The sequence below is a fragment of the Podarcis raffonei genome, chromosome 12, assembly GCF_027172205.1.
Source record: "Podarcis raffonei isolate rPodRaf1 chromosome 12, rPodRaf1.pri, whole genome shotgun sequence".
Lineage (NCBI taxonomy): Eukaryota > Metazoa > Chordata > Lepidosauria > Squamata > Lacertidae > Podarcis > Podarcis raffonei.
This window is the reverse complement of record NC_070613.1, coordinates 45,936,502-45,960,123: the sequence shown is the minus strand read 5'-3', so window position 1 is coordinate 45,960,123 and position 23,622 is coordinate 45,936,502. Positions and strand designations below refer to the sequence as shown.

General features: G+C 42.2%; 1 protein-coding gene across 1 annotated transcript in view; it reads right to left on the bottom strand.

Annotated features, from left to right (window-relative positions):
* LOC128398394 (collagen alpha-6(VI) chain-like) overlaps positions 1–23,622 on the bottom strand; it is a 75,006-nt gene that overhangs the window by 14,481 nt on the left and 36,903 nt on the right. The window contains exons 18-27 of the mRNA XM_053359407.1: positions 22,469–22,534; positions 20,167–20,220; positions 18,889–18,924; positions 18,589–18,651; positions 18,416–18,478; positions 17,470–17,532; positions 11,249–11,311; positions 10,780–10,830; positions 9,014–9,049; positions 8,030–8,092 (exon numbers count right to left, since the gene is read on the bottom strand). Coding sequence (XP_053215382.1) covers positions 8,030–8,092; positions 9,014–9,049; positions 10,780–10,830; positions 11,249–11,311; positions 17,470–17,532; positions 18,416–18,478; positions 18,589–18,651; positions 18,889–18,924; positions 20,167–20,220; positions 22,469–22,534 — 558 coding nt within the window. The remainder of the gene's footprint in view (positions 1–8,029; positions 8,093–9,013; positions 9,050–10,779; positions 10,831–11,248; positions 11,312–17,469; positions 17,533–18,415; positions 18,479–18,588; positions 18,652–18,888; positions 18,925–20,166; positions 20,221–22,468; positions 22,535–23,622) is intronic.

The following is a 23,622-nucleotide window of genomic DNA, read 5'->3' as shown; positions in this document are numbered from 1 at the left end:
CTCGTCATTTCTGCCAAACCCATGTAGTCGATCACCTTCATCTGCCATTCTTCCAGTGTGGGTAGATCTTGTGTCTTCCAGTACTTCGCAATGAGTATTCTAGCTGCTGTTGTAGCATACATAAAGAAAGTTATATCCGTCTTTGACACCCCTTGGCCGACAATACCCAAGAGAAAGGCCTCTGGTTTCTTAGGAAAGGTATATTTAAATACCTTTTTAAGTTCATTATAGATCATTTCCCAGAATGCCTTAATCTTCGGGCACGTCCACCAAAGGTGAAAGAATGTACCTTCCTTTTCTTTACATTTCCAACATTTATTATCAGGCAAATGGTAAATCTTTGCAAGCTTGACTGGGGTTATGTACCACCTATAGATCATTTTCATAATATTTTCTCTTAAGGCATTACATGCCGTAAATTTCATCCCGGTGGTCCACAACTTTTCCCAATCAGCAAACAAGATGTTATGACCAATGTCCTGAGCCCATTTAATCATACTTGATTTAACCGTTTCATCTTGTGTATTCCATTTCAGCAGCAAATTGTACATTTTTGACAAATTCTTAGTACTGGATTCTAACAATTCAGTCTCCAATTTTGATTTTTCCACCTGGAAGCCAATTTTACTGTCCAATTTAAACACTTCATTTATTTGGTGATAGTGCAACCAATCTCTCACCTTCCCTTTTAATTTCTCAAAACTCTGCAGTCTCAGTTTGTCCCCTTCCTTTTCCAAAATTTCCCAATATCTTGGCCACTTCGACTCCATATTTAACTTTTTAACTGCCTTAGCTTCCATTGGCGACAGCCACCTTGGAGTTTTATTTTCCAGCAAATCTTTATATCTGATCCAGACATTTAGTAGTGCTTTTCTGACAATATGGTTTTTAAAACTTTTATGTGCTTTAACCTTGTCATACCACAGATATGCATGCCACCCAAAAATATTGTTAAAACCTTCCAAATCCAAAATGTCTGTATTTTCAAGAAGCAGCCAATCCCTTAGCCAGCAGAAAGCTGCCGCTTCATAGTACAGTTTAAAGTCTGGCAGGGCAAATCCCCCTCTTTCCTTTGAATCCGTTAATATCTTAAATTTAATTCTGGGCTTCTTGCCCTGCCAGACAAATTTAGATATATCTTTTTGCCACTTCTTGAAACAGTCCATTTTATCCATTATTTGTAATGCTTGGAACAAAAACAACATTCTTGGCAATACATTCATTTTTATAACTGCAATTCGACCTAACAAGGAAAGCTTCAAGTTTGACCAAATCTCCAAATCTTTTTTCACTTCTGTCCAAGTTTTTTCATAATTATCTTTAAATAGATTCACATTCTTAGCTGTCATATTTATACCCAAATATTTCACTTTTTTAACCACAGTCAACCCTGTCTCATTCTGAAACCTTTCTTTTTCAACCTGTGTTAAATTTTTCTCCAATACCTTAGTCTTTAACTTATTCAATTTAAATCCTGCCATTTGACCAAACTCTTGAATTATTTCCAAAACTCTTTTCGTGCTAGCTTCTGGCTCTTGTAATGTAAGTACTAGGTCATCTGCAAATGCTCTCAGTTTATATTGTTTAGCTCCGACCTGAATCCCTTTAACCAACTGGTCCCTCCTAATCATATTAAGCAAAACCTCTAGGACCGATATAAAAAGTAGTGGGGAGATAGGGCACCCCTGACGTGTCCCTTTTTCAATCTTGAACTCTTCTGTAACCACATTATTTACAATTAATTTTGCTTTCTGTTCAGAGTATATTGCACCTATACCATTTTCAAACCCTTGGCCTACCCCCATCCCCCGGAGGTTCTTCAACATAAAACTCCAAGATATATTGTCAAAGGCTTTCTCGGCGTCCACAAATATCAAAACAGCCTTAGTGTTTATATTCACTTCCAACTTCTCCAAAATGTCAATTATATTCCTTACGTTATCCGACAAATGCCTTTTCGGGAGAAAGCCCGCTTGATCCCCATGAATCTCCTCCATCAGAACTCTTTTCAATCTCTTTGCTAAAATATCAGCAAAGATTTTGTAATCCACGTTTAGTAACGAGATGGGTCGGTAGTTCTTAAGTTGAGTCAGTCTCTGTCTTTGGTATAAGTGTGATGTAGGCCTCACTCCACGTGTCTGGTGCCCTTCTCCCCTCCATAATCTCGTTACAGACTTCCTTCAAAGGTTGTATCAACCCTTCCTTCAAAACTTTGTAATATTTGGAAGTCAGTCCGTCCGGTCCAGGAGATTTGCCCAACGTCATGCTTTGAATGGCATCTTCTATTTCTTGTGCTGATATCTCCTGGTTCAAAATTGTCTTACTTTCCTGCGAAATCTTTTTCAGCCCATTTTTCTCGAGGAATTGTTGTATATCCATTTCTTTCTGTGGCCCTTGTGTGTACAGTTGTCTAAAGTAGCTCTGAAAACAGTTCCTGATTTCCACTGGGTTAAATATGTTATTTCCTTCCACTTCTATGTTTGTTACCGTGTTGAGTTTTTGTCTCTTTTTTATTTGCCAAGCCAATAACTTGCCACATTTATCTGCAGATTCAAAAGTCTTTTGTCTCATTTGTTTAATTTTCCATTCTATTTCTTGATTCATCAGTTCCATAAATTGTGTTTGATATAATTTAATTTCTCTTAAAATCTCTTGCGATTTTGGCTTCAATCTTAATTTCCTTTCCCCTTCTTTTATCTTTTCCAGGATTTTCTCTTTCCTCTCATTTTGCTTTCTTTTCTTTAGTGTATTTTGTTGTATCAGAAACCCTCTCATCACGGCTTTACTTGCGTCCCATACTATTCTTTTTTCTACTTTAGTCCTTAAGTTAATTTCAAAATAGTCTTTCAAAGTTTTTTGGGCCTTCTTACAGATCTCCTCGTCTCTAAGTAAGGTGTCATTCATTCTCCATCTGAAGGAGCCAGTTGTTGTTTGCTTCATCACCATCTTTACTGCATTATGGTCGGAGAAGGTTTTTGGGCAGATTTCCACTTTCTTTATGTTCGGCGCCATACTGCTAGTCACCCAAATTTGGTCAATCCGTGTCCATGTCATTTTGGCTTCAGAAAAGAAGGTTCCCTCTCTTTCTAATGGGTGTTTTGTTCTCCAAATGTCAATCAAATCCATATTGTCAGTCATTTCAAAGAAAGTTTTTGGTAGTCTTCCATCTTTTGTAACTACCTGTCTTTGTGCTTTGTCCATATTTGTTGAAACTACTCCATTCATGTCTCCCATCATAATTAAATTGTAATCCATATAGTCCATCAAAGTCTCATGCAACTTCTTAAAGAATTCAGCTTTCCCTTCATTTGGTGCATAAATTCCCACTATCAAAAACTTTTCTCCTTGAGATTGAATTTCAATTGCCAAATATCTTCCTTGATCATCTTTAAAAATTTGTTTCGGTTGCAAACTTTCCTTTGCGTAGATCACCACTCCTCTCTTTTTTACTCTGTCTGAGGATATAAATTCGTGTCCCAATCTTTTATTTATTAATAATTTTCTATGTGCTCTTGTCACATGGGTCTCTTGTAAACAAATCAAGTCCAATTGGTCTTTCTTTAAAGCATGAAATATATTTTTTCTTTTTCTGGGAATATTTAAACCGTTACAATTCCAGGTTAGAAGTTGCAGAGCCATGATGGGGCTATTTACTCTTTCCTCCTACAGCTCCCAGTTGTTGTTCCTCTTTTGTCGGTGATTCCGTATCCGTGTCCAATGGTCCCTTGCTTGAAGGATGCCCTTGTCCTGGAAACGTCTCTTTCTGTAGGTCTTCTTCGTGTTCTCCTAAAAACTTGTCTTTATCACTCACTGTCTTTATTCTTCTTTTCTTCCCCTTGTATTTAAAAGACAAGCCTTGAGGAAACTCCCACCTGAATGGTATGTAGTTCCTTTTCAGCAGTGTCACCAAGTCCTTGTAAGAACCTCTTGCATCCAAAATACTTTTGGGAATATCTTTAAAAATCTCAATATGAAAATCTTCAATTTGAAGGGTTGTTTGGTAGTGCAGGTTCAGTATTTTGTCTCTCTCCTCCTTTGATCTTAAAGTTATTAAGCAATCTCTGGGTCTGTTCTTCCTCTGTCTTGTTCCCAGTCTAAATGCACTCTCTATCTTAAATTCTTCTTTATCCAGCTCCTGCTTCCAAAAGTCAGAAAATTCTTTTGTCAAGTAGTCCACCAAGTTGTCTCCTTCCTTTTCCGGCACAAGTCTGATCCTTAAGTTCCTCTCCTTGCGTTGCATATCCTGCATAGAGAGTGCCAGCTCATACTCATCTAGTTTCCTGTACACCGGTGGAAACTTTTCCTCGGCAGCAGTTGCAATTTCTTTAGCTTCCTCAGCTATCTTTCGTGTTGTAGATGAATCTTCCAGTAATTTCCCAATTGCTTCTGTATTAGAGTTCACTTTGTTCCCAAGATCAGTTATACTTTTTGTATTTAAATCAATTTTCCCAGAGATTTCTTCAATTTTCTTGTTTGTTTCAGCAACTTGTACTCTAGTTTCTGCGCCTTGCTTTTTTAGTTCCTCCAAAGAGTCATTTATTTTCCCCAATACCTTAGCAAATGCTTCTTCTGAAGACATTATTTTCACTTTTGCCTTTGAGACAGCTGCAGTTCCAGAGGCTCCTGATACAGAAGCCCTTCTTTGCATAGAAAGATCGACTTTGTATTGTCTACCAGATCTCAAGGTTGTTTCTTGTGAGTCCTCTTTCTCTTTACCATCTGCCATAACAAAATCTTTCACTCAAGGTCATTCCCACACTCTTAGGCTGTCAGACAAAAGTTCTCAAGTTTTAAGTTCCACTTGTTGCTGAAACTATTCGCAAGTCCTCTAGAGGGCGTAAAACCAATTCTTTGCCTTCAAGTTGGTCCCACACTTTCCAAAAAACAAACAAAAGCCCTCCAAGTCCCTTTCAAATATTCTTTTTTCTTTTTAAAAGATCCAGATCAATAGTATCCTGCATATAACTTTGCTGTGCAACAAAATAAAGTATTTCTAAGTTGAGAGTAACCAAAGTCAATATTACAGTTACTTTTTTACCTTCTTGTAGCGACAGTCCTTAGCCGGTTCCTTTTCTCCAGCAGTCCGATCCCCAGGTTTAAGGGCAGCGGTAAACAGTTCAGTTTCTTTTAAACAGGCAGGAAAACACTCTAAAATCTTCTTCCCCCCCCCTCCTGCCTTCGGGGAGGGAGTTCTTTGCTTGGTGGTGGATTTCTTAGTTCCCACAACTCTCCTTTCAAAAAGTTACAGCTTGAATGCCTTTCGCTTTGATCTTGCTACAGAACGGAAAGCAGACTTCCTTTTTAGTGCTTGTCCGTCTCGGTGCCCAATTTCCTTAAATTTAACGTCCAATTATATTTTGAAGTTCAATCCTACTCACGGAAAGTTGTTCTTTTTAGTCCAAATTCACCGGAAGAAATCAGCGCTCTCCGCTAATGGCGACGCGGCTTCACTTCGCAGGCTGGGTGAAAGCGACTCTCAGCACCGCTCCACACACCCTCCGCTGTTCCGTAGCCTTTAAAAAGGCTATTTCACAACGTCGGGGGGGGCGCAAAGGTGCCCGCCGAGTCTCCAGTTCACAGGCTACGCGCCTGTGATTTTTGAGGGTCCCCGCTCCGCCGTGGCTGCCGGACCCGAACCCACGAAGCAGATCTCTCCCGGAGCTCCGGGAGAAATCCGCCATTAAGCGCTGGCGCTGACCGGAAGTCTCCATGACTCCTTATTTCTACAAGTTTTTCCCAGCTGGATGAATGGGTATTTACCACAAGTGTCTATTTTGCGTGGATATATTCTTATTTTAAATCATAGCTGTCAACTTTTCCCTTTTCTTGCGAGGAATCCTATTCGGAATAAGGGGATTTCCCTTTAAAAAAGGGAAACGTTGACAGCTATGTTTTAAATATGTTTTTAATTGTTTTTGTGGTTTTAAACACTTTAGATATCTTTCATGTAAATCACCTGGAGATGGTTGTTTAGAAGGCAACTAATAAATCCGCAGTGGTCCTGACAATCTAAAGCTCTCCTTTTTAAAAGTAGGGGAAACTGAAACAGATATATCTCCAAATGACACAGTTATCATTAGCAGCAGTAAGCTAGTATAAAGGTCTGTAACCCCTCCCCCTTGCCATCCCATTCACAGGCAGCAAAAGCAGGGAGCATTTGGGCAATTTTCAGGTGGGTGAGAGGAGTGAAAATTTCAGGGACAGGACAGGGGCAGCAGTGATAGACTTCCAGGTGGCTGGAAGCTGGTGTTAGACATTTTTGTCAGAATCTGCCATTTTCTGTTAGACTCAGTTTTACTTTTGAGTGTGAAGCTAAAGGTAAAGGGACCCCTGACCATTAGGTCCAGTTGTGACCGGCTCTGGGGTTGTGCGCTCATCTCGCCCCATAGGCCGAGGGAGCCAACGTTTGTCCACAGACAACTTCCGGGTCATGTGGCCAGCATGACTAAGCCACTTCTGGCGAACCAGAGTAGTGCACGGAAACAGCGTTTACCTTCCCGCTGGAGCGGTACCTATTTATCTACTTGCATTTTGACGTGCTTTCGAACTAATAGGTGGGCAGGAGCAGGGACCGAGCAACGAGAGCTCACCCCGTCGCAGGGATTCGAACCACGACCTTCTGATTGGCAAGTCCTAGGCTCTCTGGTTAACCCACAGTGCCACCCACGTCCCCACTTTTCAGAGTGGGTGTGTGCAGATGAGACCAGTTCTTCTGCCTTCACAGTACATTACGGTACATCTTTGAGGGACCAGTATCTTACTGTTTGCACCAGAGTAAGATGTCGGTAACCCTTCTAAGTCACCTGTTCCACAAATTATGGTACGTCAGACTCTCCAAGTGTCCCTACTGTCCAGGGACGTTCCTGATTTAAAGAAGCTGTCTCGGTTTCTGATTTGATCCCAAAATGTCCCACTTTTCCTTAGGATGTCCCCATTTTCATTGGAGAAATGTTGGAGGGTATGGAGTTATCTGACCCCCAAGTCGTCTGAAGGTAAGGTTTTGAATGTTTAATGTTTTGTTGTGTTTTTTATATCTGTTGGAAGCTCCCCAGAGTGGCTGTGGCAACCCAGCAAGATGTGTGGGGTATAAATAGTAAAATTATCATTATGGAATTGGAGGTCCCTATTTTCATCAGAGAAATGTTGGAGGGTATGGTGTGTTTCTTCAGAAGCTAGCACCAAACAGCACAATACTAACCATAGCTACAAAGGACAACGTTCTGTTGAATATAATGGAGCTTACTCTCAGGTAAGTGGAGTTAGGATTTCAGCCTAAAACAACAGACAGTGCTAGTTGCAATCTGAGTAATCGGAAAGCTTTTATCTGGGGAACATTCCTCCAGGCCGTACTCATATATGAACACAGAGTACTGGGAGTAACCTTAACTGAAAGCAGAGGTGATATATTGAATCAGTGTTTCACTTCAGCTTTGGCAACAAACCTTTTTGGATTCTAAAAATGAAAAATGGGCCTGTTGAAACTTACGTCTGATTGTCACCAGATGAAGCCTACGGTAGAAAAGACACAGTTGTGTCTTGAGGAAAGCCAAAAGCACAATTACTCCAATAATACTCTTTCGGGTATTATAATTACTAATCACAATATATCCTGCCCTCCTTCCAAGACGGTCTCAGTGGGTGCTTAGTCTTTTTCAGTTTTATCTTCACAGCAACCCTTTGGGGTAGGTTCATGTTGTGAGTGAACTTCATGGATTAATGGGGAGCTAAGCCTTTGCCTACTGATAATAGCTGTCAACTTTTTCCTTTTCCTGTGAGGAATCCTATTCGGAATAAGGGAATTTCCCTTAAAAAAAGGGAAAAGTTGACAGCTATGCTACTGATATCAAGATTCAGTCCAAGACATTGCACACGCCCTCATGATATGACAAGCTTAAATCCAGATACCTCTCCATGTCAGGATTGCAATTGTGTAAGCAATGGGAGTAAGCAGTGTGTGTGTGTGTGTGTGTGTGTGTGTGTGTGTTTCAAGCACATTTTGATGTTAAGAGACCATAAAGGATTGGCTTACCGTTCTCCCAGCGGTTCCTTTTGGCCCAGGTTCTCCTGCAATGCCAGGGTTGCCATCCTCACCCTAATGGAAATACATAAAACACAATCAATTTGAGGGGAAATGGCTACTGAAATCCTCTGTTTATTAATTACAATATTTATATAGCCTGCCTTTTGTACCAAGGCACCCCAAATGACCAAGATATCAAGTACAGTCAAACCTTGGTTCTCGATCATCTCCGTTGCCAAACGTTTCAGCTCCCAAAAATTGAAAACCCAGAAGTAAGTGTTCCGGTTCTCGAACGTTTTTTGGAAGCTGAACGCCCGATGCAGCAGACAAGCGGCTTCTGATTGGCTCTTCCAATTGCAAGGTCCGTATAGTTAAAGCCATGGTTTTCCCAGTAGTGATGTACAGAAGTGAGAGATGGACCATCAAGAAGGCTGATCGCCGAAGAATTGATGCTTTTGAATTATGGTGCTGGAGGAGACTCTTGAGAGTCCCATGGACTGCAAGAAGATCAAACCTATCCATTCTGAAGGAAATCAGTCCTGAGTGCTCACTGGAAGGACAGATCCTGAAGCTGAGGCTCCAATACTTTGGCCACCTCATGAGAAGAGAAGACTCCCTGGAAAAGACCCTGATGTTGGGAAAGAAGGAGGGCACCAGCATGAGTTTGACCAAACTGCGGGAGGCAGTGGAAGACAGGAGTGCCTGGCGTGCTCTGGTCCATGGGGTCACGAAGAGTTGGACATGACTAAACGACTAAACAACAACAACAAATGATCCACCAAGCAGGACTTTCTTAATGATATTTGAGCCAATTATCCTTTCATATTTTTCAGCCAATCATGCTTCTTCTGCTGTCCCATTTTATTTCCATGCTTTTGCATATTCACTTGCCAAATCATTAAATCACAGAGGAAACAGTGGGACACAGTAGAGATGTGGCCTTTTTTTATATTAAAAAAATACGCATGTCATAGTTTTTCAAAAGAACAGTACCTTCTGACCCATAGCTCCAGGAAAGCCTTTTTGCCCCTGTAACACACAAAGGATGGAAACAGTGTTTGATCATGTTTATGTGTTATTTTAAGGACAGCAATCAAAATAAAGATATAGCAGCAACTACTGCAAGATGAAAAGTGCATTTTATCTTCCTAGTTCCTCCACATAGTCTAGATTTCTAATGGGATTCATGTGGTACGACTTTTCTCAATAGCTGCTTTGATCTAGCTGCAAACTCTTGCAGCCAGCTCACTTATTCTCTGCAGAGAGATTCAGGGTCTATTCCCCATCACTTTTACATAAATAATGGCACTTCGTTGTTGTTGTTGTTTTGAGTCAGTAGGCACAGATCAGGCTTCCTCAAACTCGGCCCTCCAGATGTTTTTGGGCTACAACTCCCATGATCCCTAGCTAGCAGGACCAGTGGTCAGGGATGGTGGGAATTGTAGTCTCAAAACATCTGGAGGGCTGAGGTTCAGGATGCCTGGCACAGATCATGGGAACAAAGGCAGTCGATTCAGGCTGACCGGCACCCAAAATCACAAGACTACTGTGTTGACTCATACTCACTTGGATGACTCCCTTTGTAGGCAAAAGCAGAAACAAAACATTTTAAAAATCCCAAGCTTTCCAATGAACTCAGCAAATTTAGTGCCCTCCAAAACCCACAAAGTTTGGCTGAAAAACAGAAAACTGGGAGGAGTGAAAATGTCAGCCTAGCCGAGTCCCTCACAGCTTATACTTTATACTTTCTCAGCGGAAGATATGAATTTGCTGCCAAGGAGTGTGGTGGAGTCTCCTTCTTTGGAGGTCTTTAAGCAGAGGCTTGACAACCATATGTCAGGAGTGCTCTGATGGTGTTTCCTGCTTGGCAGGGGGTTGGACTTGATGGCCCTTGTGGTCTATTCCAACTCTATGATTCTATGATTCTATGACTAGTGTTACTGGAATTTTTTTAAGGTAGTCAGGGTGTGTGAGTGTGTGCATGAGAGAGAGAGAGATGATGGAGGACAGCTTGCAGATTTAACATGTAGAATAAGAGAACAAGAAGAATGCACATTTAAAGAAGACTGGAAAATGTTTACTGAGTATATGGGTGAAAATTGTCTTCATTTAAAAACATTGGTAGCATTAATTCAACAGTGTAAATAAGATTTGATGGATGTAACATTGAATTACTGAATGGTTTAGTTCATGTAAAATATGCAGGGATGTATTACCACAGAAAAGTAAGAAGGGAAATCATTGATTTAAGGTTGATTACCGGTAAATGAAAATTTTGAAATGTAATATATAGCCTACAGGTTCTTGCCTGGACATCTTAGGGATTTTAATCTCCTTTTTCTTTTAATTTACAGACCGATAGATTTCTGTACATGTGGAAAAATCACCTACATAGAAACCACGATGCTGTGAGTGGGGAACATGGCGACCTCCAGTTGTTGCTAGATTACAACTCCCTGACCTTTGGCCATCCCTGACTCATCGGCTTAGTGGAGCTGATGAGAATAGGAATCTGGCAAAATCTGTAGGATCACGGGTTTCCTAACCCCACATTACTTTATTTTTGTGTATGTACGTGTTTGCTGGCAAACTGATAGGTGTCAAACCACCAAGTTTGATACTGGAAGGCAACACGTAAGGAGATAATCTAGTGCCCACACCTCTAAAATAATCCATGTTTTATTTCCACAGATAATGATCTGTAAGGATATTTATAAAAAGAGCTCAGATTTTCATTAAAGATTTCTTTTCACTCTTACCTTTATTCCTTTACGTCCTGGTTCACCATATCCAACTGCACCACCATCGCCCTAAAGCAAAGTCACATTACATCAGTGTTTCATTTTCGTTTCCATCTACCCTTTGGGGGGCACAAAGGTCTTCTTTGCTTCCATTTTGTATTAATAATCGCAGAAGCGGAAGAAGATTTTGACAAATCTAAACAAACAGAGGACTACAACATCCATTTCTCCTCCTACTTTCCATAAATACTTTTCATTTATCCCTATAGTAAGATGAGCTCAATTAATACTTCTTCTGATAAATTTATCTGCACTGGGGGGTTTTGGGGTTTTTTTATTAAAAAAAAATAGGTTCAAGACTGTAATGATCAATTAATTAATTAAATTTTTATACTGCTGTTGATCCAAAGATCTCAGGAAGGTTCACAAGATAAATAAATGCAAGATAAAAATTACAGGAATGTAAACAAAATAATAACATGCAAACCCTTATTCCCCGACGTCCTGGTGGACCTTTCTCTCCTTTTATGCCGCGGTCGCCAGGCTCTCCCTGTTAAATGAACACAAAATTGATATTGTTATAGGATTTCGAATGGGATACATGTCCTCTCAGAATCCTTTCTCTCAGAATCATGACTTTAAATTTGTAAAACCCATGTCTGGAGATAACCTCCACCGCAATAATCCCAAAGCTGTTCCCAAAATACCTCTTTTGCTTGCTAAATTGCCCTAACCTGTTAAGTATCTCCTTTGTTATGTAAGCGAGGGACAATCTATTGCCACAAAAACTAAATTACTGAGGACACTTTTAGGAGATGAGAGTCATCTCCTGACCTGACTGGAAGTGATGTTATCAAGTCGTTTCTCTGTATGAAAGAGAATAGGCTCACAGGTTTCGGAGCCGAGCAAAGTCAAAGAGAAGAGGCTGAGTTTTAGATTTAGGAAGCTAACAGCTTTTGGGGAACTGGTTGTATTCCCCGAGACATCTAATCGGTAAATTTGAGACATTTTTTGGAGTTGCATCTCCGCTTAAGCCCGGCCTCTATATACGTGTAAACAGTGCTTTTTTCTGGGGGTACGCATAAAAGGTAAAGGTAAAGGGACCCCTGACCATTAGGTCCAGTCATGGCCGATTCTGGGGTTGCGGCGCTCATCTCGCTTTATTGGCCAAGGGAGCCGGCGTACAGCTTCCGAGTCATGTGGCCAGCATGACTAAGCCGCTTCTGGCGAACCAGAACAGCACATGGAAACACCGTTTACCTTCCCGTCGGAGCGGTACCTATTTATCTACTTGCACTTTGACATGCTTTTGAACTGCTAGGTTGGCAGGAACAGGGACCGAGCAACGGGAGCTCACCCTGTCGCAGGGATTCGAACCACCGACCTTCTGATCAGCAAGTCCTAGGCTCTGTGGTTTAACCCACAGCGCCACCCACATACCCCTCAACATTTTGTGAATCTAAGTTTGGTCTCATTGAGGGGCAGTATTTCAATATGAGAAGAAAAATGAGAGTACCCCTAAACATTTTTAAAGGAAAAAAGCACTGCGTGTAAATAAAACCATATATCACAAAAATGCCGCAAGCCTCCAGAGACCTGGGAGTTTTACACTGCTCAGGGAACTGGGGCAAATTGAGATTAATTTCAGTGTCAACAATGATGTAACTGTTACGAAAAAGCTGCAATGCAGAAGCAAGCACCAGGTGGCTGGAATGGTAAACAGGATGTGGATGTTATTGGATTGTACCGTGGGAACCAGGGACAGTCTATTCACTGCTCTGAGCGCCGGATGTTAGCTCAGAGTGACACATGACCCTGTACTGGAAGTACATGGGTGGAGTTTAATCTTTCTCTGCAGTTGGAATCAGAGTGTACAGACATGTTTCTCTGTACTGCTGAAAGACAGAAATAAAGACATGTAGATATATTTCTGTCTGTCTCTTTCCCCCTCCCTGGGGGAGGAGTGGTGTGTTCTTCTTCACGTTGAGGAGAATCGCCGATTGGAGACCTCCTTTGATCTTGCTGGGAGTCGCAGACAGGAGGTCATAAGGATTCAAGCCGGGCACCTGGAGGGTGGCCAAATTCCTTTGGACTAAGCTGTGTTCTGCTCGCTTGAATTCCGACATCTGGTAGCAGACCGATGGTTATCTGATCTATGAGAATCTGCATGAGAGGTGAGAGGTCGATGAATCGTTGCCATCCTCTGCACCTAAGGAGATAAAGAAAAGCGTCTGCCTGCAGCCAGAAGCTGAACAGAACAGACAGCTGGACACCGAGAGGAGTGTATGCTCAAAAGGTATGCTGCATTTCGGGCTAGAAAGAATGAACGCAGAAAGGCTTATTTTCTGGTTCACAAGAAAGAGCTGCGTTTGAAAAAAAAACAAGCTCTGAGGGCAAGCTTGCATACCAGGAATTCCTGTGGTGAGATAAGGAATCCCGTCCTGAGCAGGTTGCTAGGCAACTACCGCAAGTACTTAGAAAGTTAAAGAATGGCTAAAAAGAGCCTGGGAAATCGAAAGTGTATCTGCGCAGCTGTGCAAGGGTTTTGAAAAAACAGCCCAAAGGTTTGCCTGCCAGTGAAGCAGTAAACAGAGACTTTTGGAGTATACTGGCGTGAAAGTGAAAGCTGGCTTGAGAAAACTGACCCTTGGATTCAGCACGGATTCCAAGAAGGCGGGAGGTTTGCCCTATCCCCCTCCCCTCACTAATGACAATTATTCATCTTGGTCTATAAAGATGAAGGCCCTGCTGCAGAATCAGAGGGTCTTTGACGTGATTGAGAACCCCATCCCAGCAGCACCAACCCGAGGTTGGGAGTCACAGAATCTGAAAGCCAGAACGGCTATAATTCTGTGTGTGTCAGATGACCAATTGGTGCATATTCAGGGTCTGGAATATGCACGGGAAATTTGGGAAATGCTGCGAAGAACACATCAGAGGGATGCTGGTTCTTCAGCGTTGCTGTATTTTGAGAAGCTGACCAATCTGAGGCTTGCGCCTGATGGAGATGTTCAAGCGCACCTGACGGAGATGAAATATCTGCGCCAGCAGATGGTGGAACGCAATTTCCGTCTGCAGGAGGAAGTGTTTTGCTTCATGATGATCAACAGCCTAAATCGGACTTACAAAACGGTTGCCAGTCAGCTTGGTTCCCTCCCGGCTCAGGATTTGACCGCGGAAAGGGTGACTGCCGTCGTATTGAATGAACATGACAGACTTCCTGCACTGGAAGAAAAGGACAGGGGGAGGGAGGAACGGAGTTCTAATTCCCCCACCGATGAGGCTACTGGAAAAAAAGCTGTAGCCTTGAATGTTGTCCAGTGTTACAATTGTGGACAGGCTGGGCATCTTCAGCGGAACTGTAAGAAGCCACGTCAGCCAAAAGGAGCAAAGGGCCGCTCAGCAAAGCCTGAAGCTTCAGGCAAAGGTCATACCAAGACTTCGGTGAGACCTGGAAAGGCATTGATGGCGAAAGGAACCACGCCAGATGTTGGGAACGCGTTTATTATCGACACTGCAGCGACGGTTCATATGTCCCCACACAGAGGACTCTTTTCAACGTTTAAGAAGCAAAGCTTCGCTGTGACACAGGCCAACGGTCAGGAGCTGGAAGCGACCGGAAAAGGGACTGTCTATCTTAAAAGTCTGGACTTAACAATAAACAATGTTTACTTGGTTCCTGAATTGAAGTTCAATCTGCTGAGTGTTTCGCAGATTGCAAAGAGAGGACTGAGATTGTCCTACGATGCTGAGAGCTGCAAGATCTACAAAGATGGAGAGTTATTTCTTTCAGCCAGAGAGAAGGATGGACTATATTTGTTGACTTTTGCACAAAGTGATTACATGGAATGTAATTCATCTGTGTCTAACCTAGTTTCTCTTGCAGGTGTGAGCAAGAAGGTGACCGGAGTCAACAGAGCATTTCAGCGGGTGTATGCTGATGTGATTGGTCCTCTAGAACCATCTAGAGGCAATGCAAGATATTATCTTGTGTGTGTGGATCATTTCTCTAACTATGTCTGGGTTTATGTGTTGAGAAAGCCACAGGAAGCCTTGGAGAGGTTTCAGGAGTTTTGTGACAAAGTTAAGAGTATGCATGATGCTAACATTGATTGTCTATTCACAGATGAGAAGCAGATTTTTCTTTTACAGGATTTCCAAAGGTTCCTGCAGAAGAAGGGGATCAGACACAAGATTGCTGTTTCAGCGGAAGCGTGGAACAGGGGTGTCTGTATACGGGTGAACAAAGAATTGCAAAAGGGGATGGAAGCGCAATTGCTCAGTTCACATCTGCCACATGAGTACTGGGCCGAGTCTCTAATGTCGTTCTGTTATACGAAAATGAGAAAGGTTTCAAAAGAGTTGGGAAGTTCTCCTTTTGAGAAACTGTTCCACAGAAAACCTTCTGTTGCCCATTTCAAGGTTTTTGGGTCTCGTGAGAACAGAAGCTCCAGGTGGAGTAAAGAATGCCAGAGGCATTTTTGTGGGGTATGAAAAGGGTCTCTACAGAGTAATTTTGTCTGAATCTGGTCAGGTGATTCTCACAAAATTTCTAGAGAGTGCTCCTGAACAGGAGAGAGTGATAGTACACACATTTCCCACTGAGGACGATTCAGATGATGATGATTTTACTGATTACAGCTGTAATGAAAGTGATGACACTGATAGCTCGGAGAGCTCAGTTGTCACAGTCATTGAGAGGAAGTCTCACACAATAGATAGGCCTTCACAACTGAAGGATGAACCACTGTTTACCATTGGAACTAGTTCTCCAAAGAGTCCTGAGACTGGACCAGGGAGCAGAGAGGATCAGCACCTCATACGTAGGTCTGAGAGAGTTACAAAGGGTCAACCACCCAAGAGGTACTCAAAAGAGTTTGCTAACTTAGCTGTTGCATGTGTTGCTGTTGTAAACAACCGAGGACAGGTTAGAGCTGTGTCTAAGTCAGAGACAAAGACACAACAGAGAGTTGCTAGCCAAGGTAATGCAGATGCACTCATTCCTTGGAAACCAGACAACCAGAGAGGTACACTGGGGAAACCAGTGGCGGGGAGTTCCAAGGGTGGAACTGAAACAACAGGGGAGTGTTATGTGTATAACAACTGTTTGTTTTCTTCTCTGGATCATGCTTTGCTTGCTGCAACACGCATTGTTTCTTTTGGGGGAGGATGTTACGAAAAAGCTGCAATGCAGAAGCAAGCACCAGGTGGCTGGAATGGTAAACAGGATGTGGATGTTATTGGATTGTACCGTGGGAACCAGGGACAGTCTATTCACTGCTCTGAGCGCCGGATGTTAGCTCAGAGTGACACATGACCCTGTACTGGAAGTACATGGGTGGAGTTTAATCTTTCTCTGCAGTTGGAATCAGAGTGTACAGACGTGTTTCTCTGTACTGCTGAAAGACAGAAATAAAGACATGTAGATATATTTCTGTCTGTCTCTTTCCCCCTCCCTGGGGGAGGAGTGGTGTGTTCTTCTTCACGTTGAGGAGAATCGCCGATTGGAGACCTCCTTTGATCTTGCCGGGAGTCGCAGACAGGAGGTCATAAGGATTCAAGCCGGGCACCTGGAGGGTGGCCAAATTCCTTTGGACTAAGCTGTGTTCTGCTCGCTTGAATTCCGACAGTAACAACATACTGCAGTTGTGATCAAAATTGCCACAACCTACAGAAAACTCAAAACAGGCAACACAGATAAATTTCATGTCCATGCAGTTTAAATCAGATCAGTAGGGCAAATCATATATTTCCTGTGTGTGAAAACAAGAACCATTGCCATTTTCCCCCTCCATATCTGAGTGAACAGGAAACCTCTCATTCAAACGGGGTGCAGGGGTGAATTTGGCTGTCTGGGTGTCATGCAATTAACAAATTTGGAAAATAATTTCTGATCAATTCCAGAGCATTTCTACTTGGTGGAATTAAAAGACAATGTGTGAACTAAAACAGGCCCAGGAGCCCACATGTGAATATATTTAAAAGGAATTTGCAAACAAATCTTATAACTAAAAGTATGGATGCTCCTGAAGAGAAATTGAATGGATATGATAAAAGCTTGTCGCATCCATCCCCTGGCTGTCTAAATTCTAACCTGGTAATAGAATCTTCACATTTGGACAGCTTTTTTTTTTACTAAGTACAGTGGTACCTAGGTTCTCAAACTTAATCCATTCCGGAAGTCCGTTCCAAAACCAAAGCGTTCCAAAACCAAGGCACGTTTTCCCATAGAAAGTAATGCAAAACGGATTAATCCTTTCCAGACTTTTAAAAACAACCCCTTAAACAGCAATTTAACATGAATTTTACTAACTAACAAGACCATTGATCCATAAAATGAAAACAATAAACAATGTTTCTTGTTTGGATGGGGGCCTTTTATCCATTTCCATAGTCACACAATCAATCAATCAGTAGCTGAACTGAGTTCCACACAACCACAAAAACAAAGCACTGAAAAAAACCTCAAAAACACACAATAAATAGCAAAAACAAAAGCACCAAACTTAATCCATTCTGGAATTCTGTTTGACTTCCAAAATCTTTGAAAACCAAGGCGTAGCTTCTGATTGGTGCAGGTGCCCCGGAAACAATAGCTGACAGCCGCATCGGATGTTCAACGTTCGAAAAAACTTACTTCCGGGTTTTCGCCGTTTGAGAACCAAGGTACCACTGTAAAATTAACCTGCTGGATTCTCTGAAACATACCTTATTGCCTCTGGTTCCCCAGCTCCCAGGAATGCCTGGTGGACCTGCCACTCCCAGGTAACCCTGAAACAAAAGATAAAACAGGGCAAAACTATGCATCTGGGTAATTACTCAGCATAGCATTTTGCTTTTAATGTGCTACCATCCAGAGGGCTGGCCCCCCTATGGATGTTCCTGCTTGGGGTAGGGGTAGAGGGAGGCTGGCTGTCACACACTCAGATTGTGGGTGGACAGTCAACTGGAACAGCCCACACCAATGGCAGGGGGGTCACTCCCAGAGGTCCTGCAAGTCCATTTTGACCCCCAGCCAGTGGGCTGGAGGGAGGAGACGTCAGCCAGCAGTGGCGCTGCCCAATAGCTGGATATTTGCCACAATGCCCCATCTACCTCCACGATAAATGTCATCAAAGTTGTGACTATGCTTTACCCAGGTTTTTGGCTCAGAGTGTGGTCTTTGGCTCCTGTGCGCTTGCACCCCTGTGCCTCAGGGACAAACTAAGGTTGTAAGGGGATGTTTTGCCAAAGTCAATATGGAATCTGTTTTACCGATTGACTCTGGACTTTATTTCACATTGTGATAGAGAGATATAGAGAGATAGAGAGATAGAGAGATAGAGAGATAGAGAGATAGAGAGATAGATAGAGAGATGATAGATAGATAGATAGATAGATAGATAGATAGATAGACAGACAATAGAAGTGCTTTTTTCTAAAAAAAATATGTTTAGGGGTACACTCATTTTGACTCAAGAAGATCACCATTTTATAGTTCAAATTGGGGGAAATAAATACAGCAAAGGGACAAAAGTACAAAGATTCACAAAACGTTTAGGGGTATGCGGACCCCTGCACCCCCCCCCCGAAAAAAACATTGGATGATAGGATTTTAGTTAATTTAAGCTGATTTGAGATTAAGAAAACAAAAGAAAAGAAAGTGTTTACATACAGGAAACCCTTTGTTTCCTTGATTTCCTTTCATTCCCTTCACGCCCTGGATTCCTCTCACACCCTAGAAACATATTTGACAAAAACAGAAAACTGAATATGAACAAATCATGTTTTCAGCACAGACTCTCTCAATATCCCTCAGAAATAAACCTGAATATTTTTAACGTTGACCTGTGGACCTTTAAATCCTTGCTGTCCAGGAAAACCGCTAGGACCATGGGGCCCTTGTCTCCCCTGTAGCAAACAAAAGCAAGAAAAGACCAGACTCAAAATCTCCATTCATGAAGAAATAAGTTGAATTAGAGACCCAATTACACTGAGGCCAGACAGTTTTCTTTGTAAGACAATCTAATATATTGCCGTCATGATAAAACAGCACTCCTATAAATAATTATATATATAATATATATATATATATATATATATATATATATATATATATATATATATATATATAAAATGCACACATACCTGGGGGCCAGGCTGGCCTCTTCGGCCTTGATGTCCCTATGACAAGAAAATTGCAATAAGTTAAACATTTCTATTTAGATCTTACTTTAACTAGCCTATGTCCACTTGGATGTAAGTACCATTGAGTTTAAAAGGGCTTACTCTTAAGATGTGCATAACTCTAGGATGCTGTGTGACAAACCAATAATAATAATAATAATAATAATAATAATAATAATAATAATAATAAATATTATTTATATCCCACCCATCTGGCTGGGCTTCCCCAGCCACTCTGGGCGGCTTCCAACAAAATATTAAAATACAGTAATGCATCAAACATTAAAAGCTTCCCTAAACAAGGCTGCCTTCAGATGTCTTCTAAAAGTCTGGTAGTTGTTGTTCTCTTTGACATCTGGTGGGAGGGTGTTCCACAGGGCGGGTGCCACTACTGAGAAGGCCCTCTGCCTGGTTCCCTTTAACTTGGCTTCTCGCAGTGAGGGAACTGCCAGAAGGCCCTTGGAGCTGGACCTCAGTGTCTGGGTAGAACGATGGGGGTGGAGACGCTCCTTCAGGTATACTGGGCCGAGGCCGTTTAGGGCTTTAAAGGTCAGCACCAACACTTTGAATTGTGCTCAGAAACGTACTGAGAGCCAATGTAGGTCTTTCAAGACCGGTGTTATGTGGTCTCAGTCACCAGTCTAGCTGCTGCATTCTGGATTAGTTGTAGTTTCCAGGTCACCTTCAAAGGTAGCCCCCACATAGATACCACAGTCTCCGCTGTCCTTCATTCAGAAGAAATAAAACCCCTGGAATCTCACACTGCTTGGAGACTGGAGTGGTCTGCAACAATATGTTTTCCATGCCTGGCGCCATTTAACAACTGGGCAGCCACATTTTGAAGCATCCGAACCTTCCAAACACTTTTTGAATTTAGCTTCTAATAGAATGCAATGGTGAAACCCCCTGCCCCCCCAACAGAAGATGCACCCTATTGATTTCAGTGTCCAGACTCTGCCATGAATCTGGACCCACAAGAACTCTTTTCTCGGCCTCAAGATATTTCCCAGAATCAAGTGGCAAAGATCTAGAGAAAGGGGGAAAGTCTCACGCAACTGTAATTCCAATATTCTCAAAGGGATTTCTATTTGTGGAAGAGGGAGCTTAGGGTTCTCTGCCTATTGCTGGGAGTGAACCCAGTGATAGGACTCTCACACAGTTGCAGTCTGCCTTGTATTACCACCATGAAGTTCTTTCACAGGGAAAACAATGCCAGCATCTTCTTTCTTTGGTTCTTACTCTGGTTCCTTTCAAGCCGGGGAATCCCGTGGGACCCCTTGGTCCCCTCTCTCCCTGAAAGCAAAACATTTGAATTTAAATTTAAGTTGCAACATCTTTACGAGCATAAGACCCCTGCACTATGAGGCCAAAGGCCACTTCAAGACTGTAGCCCTTCTAGCACGTAGGACAATTGGTGCTCTGCTCAGCTTTTTTTATTCGAGGGGAGGGCAACTGGTGACCCCGGCACTAAAAACTTTTGTTGGAAAAGTGATTCCCCAGATGTTATACGGAGTAGAACTCTGGGGATGGAATCAGAAGCTGTTAGAACGGCTTGAAATCTTCCAAAAATTTTATCTCAGAAGAATTCTAGGCCTCCCTCAGAGCACTCCGGCAGCTTTCCTAAGAGTGGAAGTAGGATTACCTTCTGTGTCTGCCAGGGCCCACTTAAGATTCCTGCGTTTTTTCACCAACCTCATAGATGCCCCAAACACCTTATTGGCTAAACAAGCCTTTGTATCATTACAAAATAATACCACTTGGCATAAAAACCTACTAGACATTCTATCTAGATACAACCAAACTGAGTTTAATACTCTCAAATTGTGGAGCCATTGTTCGGGAATGGATCTTTGAAAAAGACGCCTTTTTGGACTCCACTAAGATAAAAAACTCTGGGTTTTCCTACTGGTTCCCCCGAGTAAAAGCAGTCAAAATCTGTGCCAACTACTTGGTGGAGATCACTGATCCCACCCTTCGGAGAGCTTTTACTATGGCACAGTTTCAAACATTGCCAACTGCTTATTTGACCGGTAGATACACAAAAACCCCAGTAGAACATCGTTTATGTCCTTGCCTTATGAAAATTAAAGAGGATCTTACACATTACCTCCTCTATTGCCCCATTTACTCGGGCTTTAGAGACGCATTGCTGCAAATTATACCTAACTCTATAACCAGTCCTGAAGATAGAGTAAAATTTTTGTTAGTTGATGCAAACCCACGCATTACCCATGTGGTAGCGGTTTTTGTGATGAAGGCCATGAAAGCCAGGGAAAGATTTATGGACGACAACGTAAAGACCTCTTATCGTCTGTTTAACTCGTTGCTCGTTTTCCCTCCTTTTCTATTTTGTGGGAAGAAGGTTTTGTTGGCATAGTATGTAATGAATTTTAATATTTTTAACTATTGTAGTGCTGATGTTTGTGTACAGGCATGGTCCTCACAATAAATGGATTTTTGGATGAGGCCAAAGGCCCATCTGGTCAGTATCCTGTTCTCACAATGGCAACCAGATGCCTAAAGAAGATAGTACACATAGGAAAATTCGTCTTCTCAAACTCATAGCATGACACCTTACCAGATGTTGGCAAGTAGGATAAAATACGTTTCATTGTGTTATTCATGCTGCATGTGAAAACCACTCGTCTGTTTACAGAAATTAGAAACGGGAGCTTTGGGTATGAGGCGACATTGTTATGGGCTGCCTGCATATTTTAGAAAAAGAAAAGCATTACTCTGCAAAAATGGTTTCAGTAACTATCCTGCAGCCCTCCTGGTCCACCGGGAATTTGGTCAGGCGAGAGAAATGAGATCAGGAAGTGTGCAGGGCCTGGTCTGGAGTTGGGGCTTCAGGACCCTGGACAGCGCTACAGGTGCTAGCCTGCAAATTCTTGGCATTTATTTGCAAATACAGTGGTACCTGTTGTGACCCGTATCCAAGGACATGAGCACACAACTAGCACAGTCCAAACAGAAGCTGAGCCTTGAAGTGTAACATCTACGCCAAATTTATTGAGCACAAAATCAAACATAACATAACAAAGAAAACATGGCTTCTCTGTCTTTCTTCCTCGGAGATAGAACTGCAAAAGCAATAGCTATACAGAACGGAACAGCGTATCTCAGTTTCCGCTCACAGGGCTCCAACAATCAGTGCTGGAATGTAAACTCAGACATGTGACGTGTAACAATCCCACACATCTGCAGCACGGGAGACATGGAATTCCCAACATCTCTCCTACAGCTAAGGAAGTTGGTGTGGGAGAGAAGCAAAAAGAACCTGGTCTTAGACCTGTGGGAACCCGTGTTGCTTATTGTTATGTCTGTTATTCATATTTTATCAGTTCTGCTAGAGCTGTAAAGTAATAAATCCTTAACATCATTTGAAATGAGCAGGTCACAGCTTGGTTCAGAAGTGGCAGTGGTGTGGTTGCCATACTAATCATACACATCAACGCTCAGGCATTTATTATACTATATTTCTGTAGAAACTACTTTTCACAGGCAAATAATAAACGAGGCTTAAAAGATGGTATTTTACCTCTCTTCCTCTTTCCCCTTCTAAACCTTTTGGTCCTGCTATGCTACTGTCTGGTCCAGGAATACCCTAGATGAAAGGGAAAGAAATGTTAATGTTCCCACATTGATTGATTGATTGATACAGATAGATAGATAGATAGATAGATAGATAGATAGATAGATAGGAGAGATGATAGATAGATAGATAGATAGATAGATAGATAGATAGATAGAAGAGAGATGGGGAAAAGCACAGGTTCTTAACCTCTGGTCTATGGACTAATGGGGTCTGTAAATCTCTCTGTCTCTCTCTCTCTCTCTCTCTCTCTCTCTCTCTCTCTCTCTCACACACAGTTTCTTTGATTTCCTTCCACCTACCTTTATGGGGGGAAATCTGGGGACAGGGTTCATAGCTTTCATCAGATACTCAAGCAGTCCATGACACACACCCCGACAAAGGTTAAGAACCACGGGTATAAACAAATATTTGGTTTCAAATTGTGGAGCAAAAAGGAGCCACCTGGTGTCATTGTGATGTCAGGTGGCTGACAAGGGAGAAATCCTAACAGAGGAATTCCTCTCACAGAGTAACAGTTGCCAGAATTTCCTGGGAAGGGGGTTAAAACCACTCTAAATTGTAGCTCTGTGGGGAGAATGGTGGAATAGTGATCTCCTAACACCAGACCCTCCAAGTGTCCCTATTTTCCAGGGATGTCCCTGATTTAAAGAATACATCCGGGCTTCTGATATAACAACAACAACAACAACAACAACTTTATTATTTATACCCCGCCCATCTGGTCATCCATCTTGATCCCGAAATGTCCCTATTTTCATTGGAGAAATGTTGGAGGGTATGGAATTATCCAATCCCCCAAGCTGTCTGAAGGCAATCCTCTATAGGGAAGGTTTTTTAAAAATGTTTAAAGTTTTTTTATTTTTTTATATATGTTGGAAGCCGCCCAGAGTGGCTGGGGCAACCCAGTCAGATGTGTGGGGTATAAATAGTAACATTATCATCATGGAACGGGACGTCCCTATTTTCATCAGACAAATGTTGGAGGGTATGCCAAAGACCTCTCAGTGCCCTCAGCAAACTACAGTTCCCGGGATTTCCCCCAGGAGGGACTGTATAAGACGATATGGCTCTGCTTCAAAAGTATACTGCAGATAGGG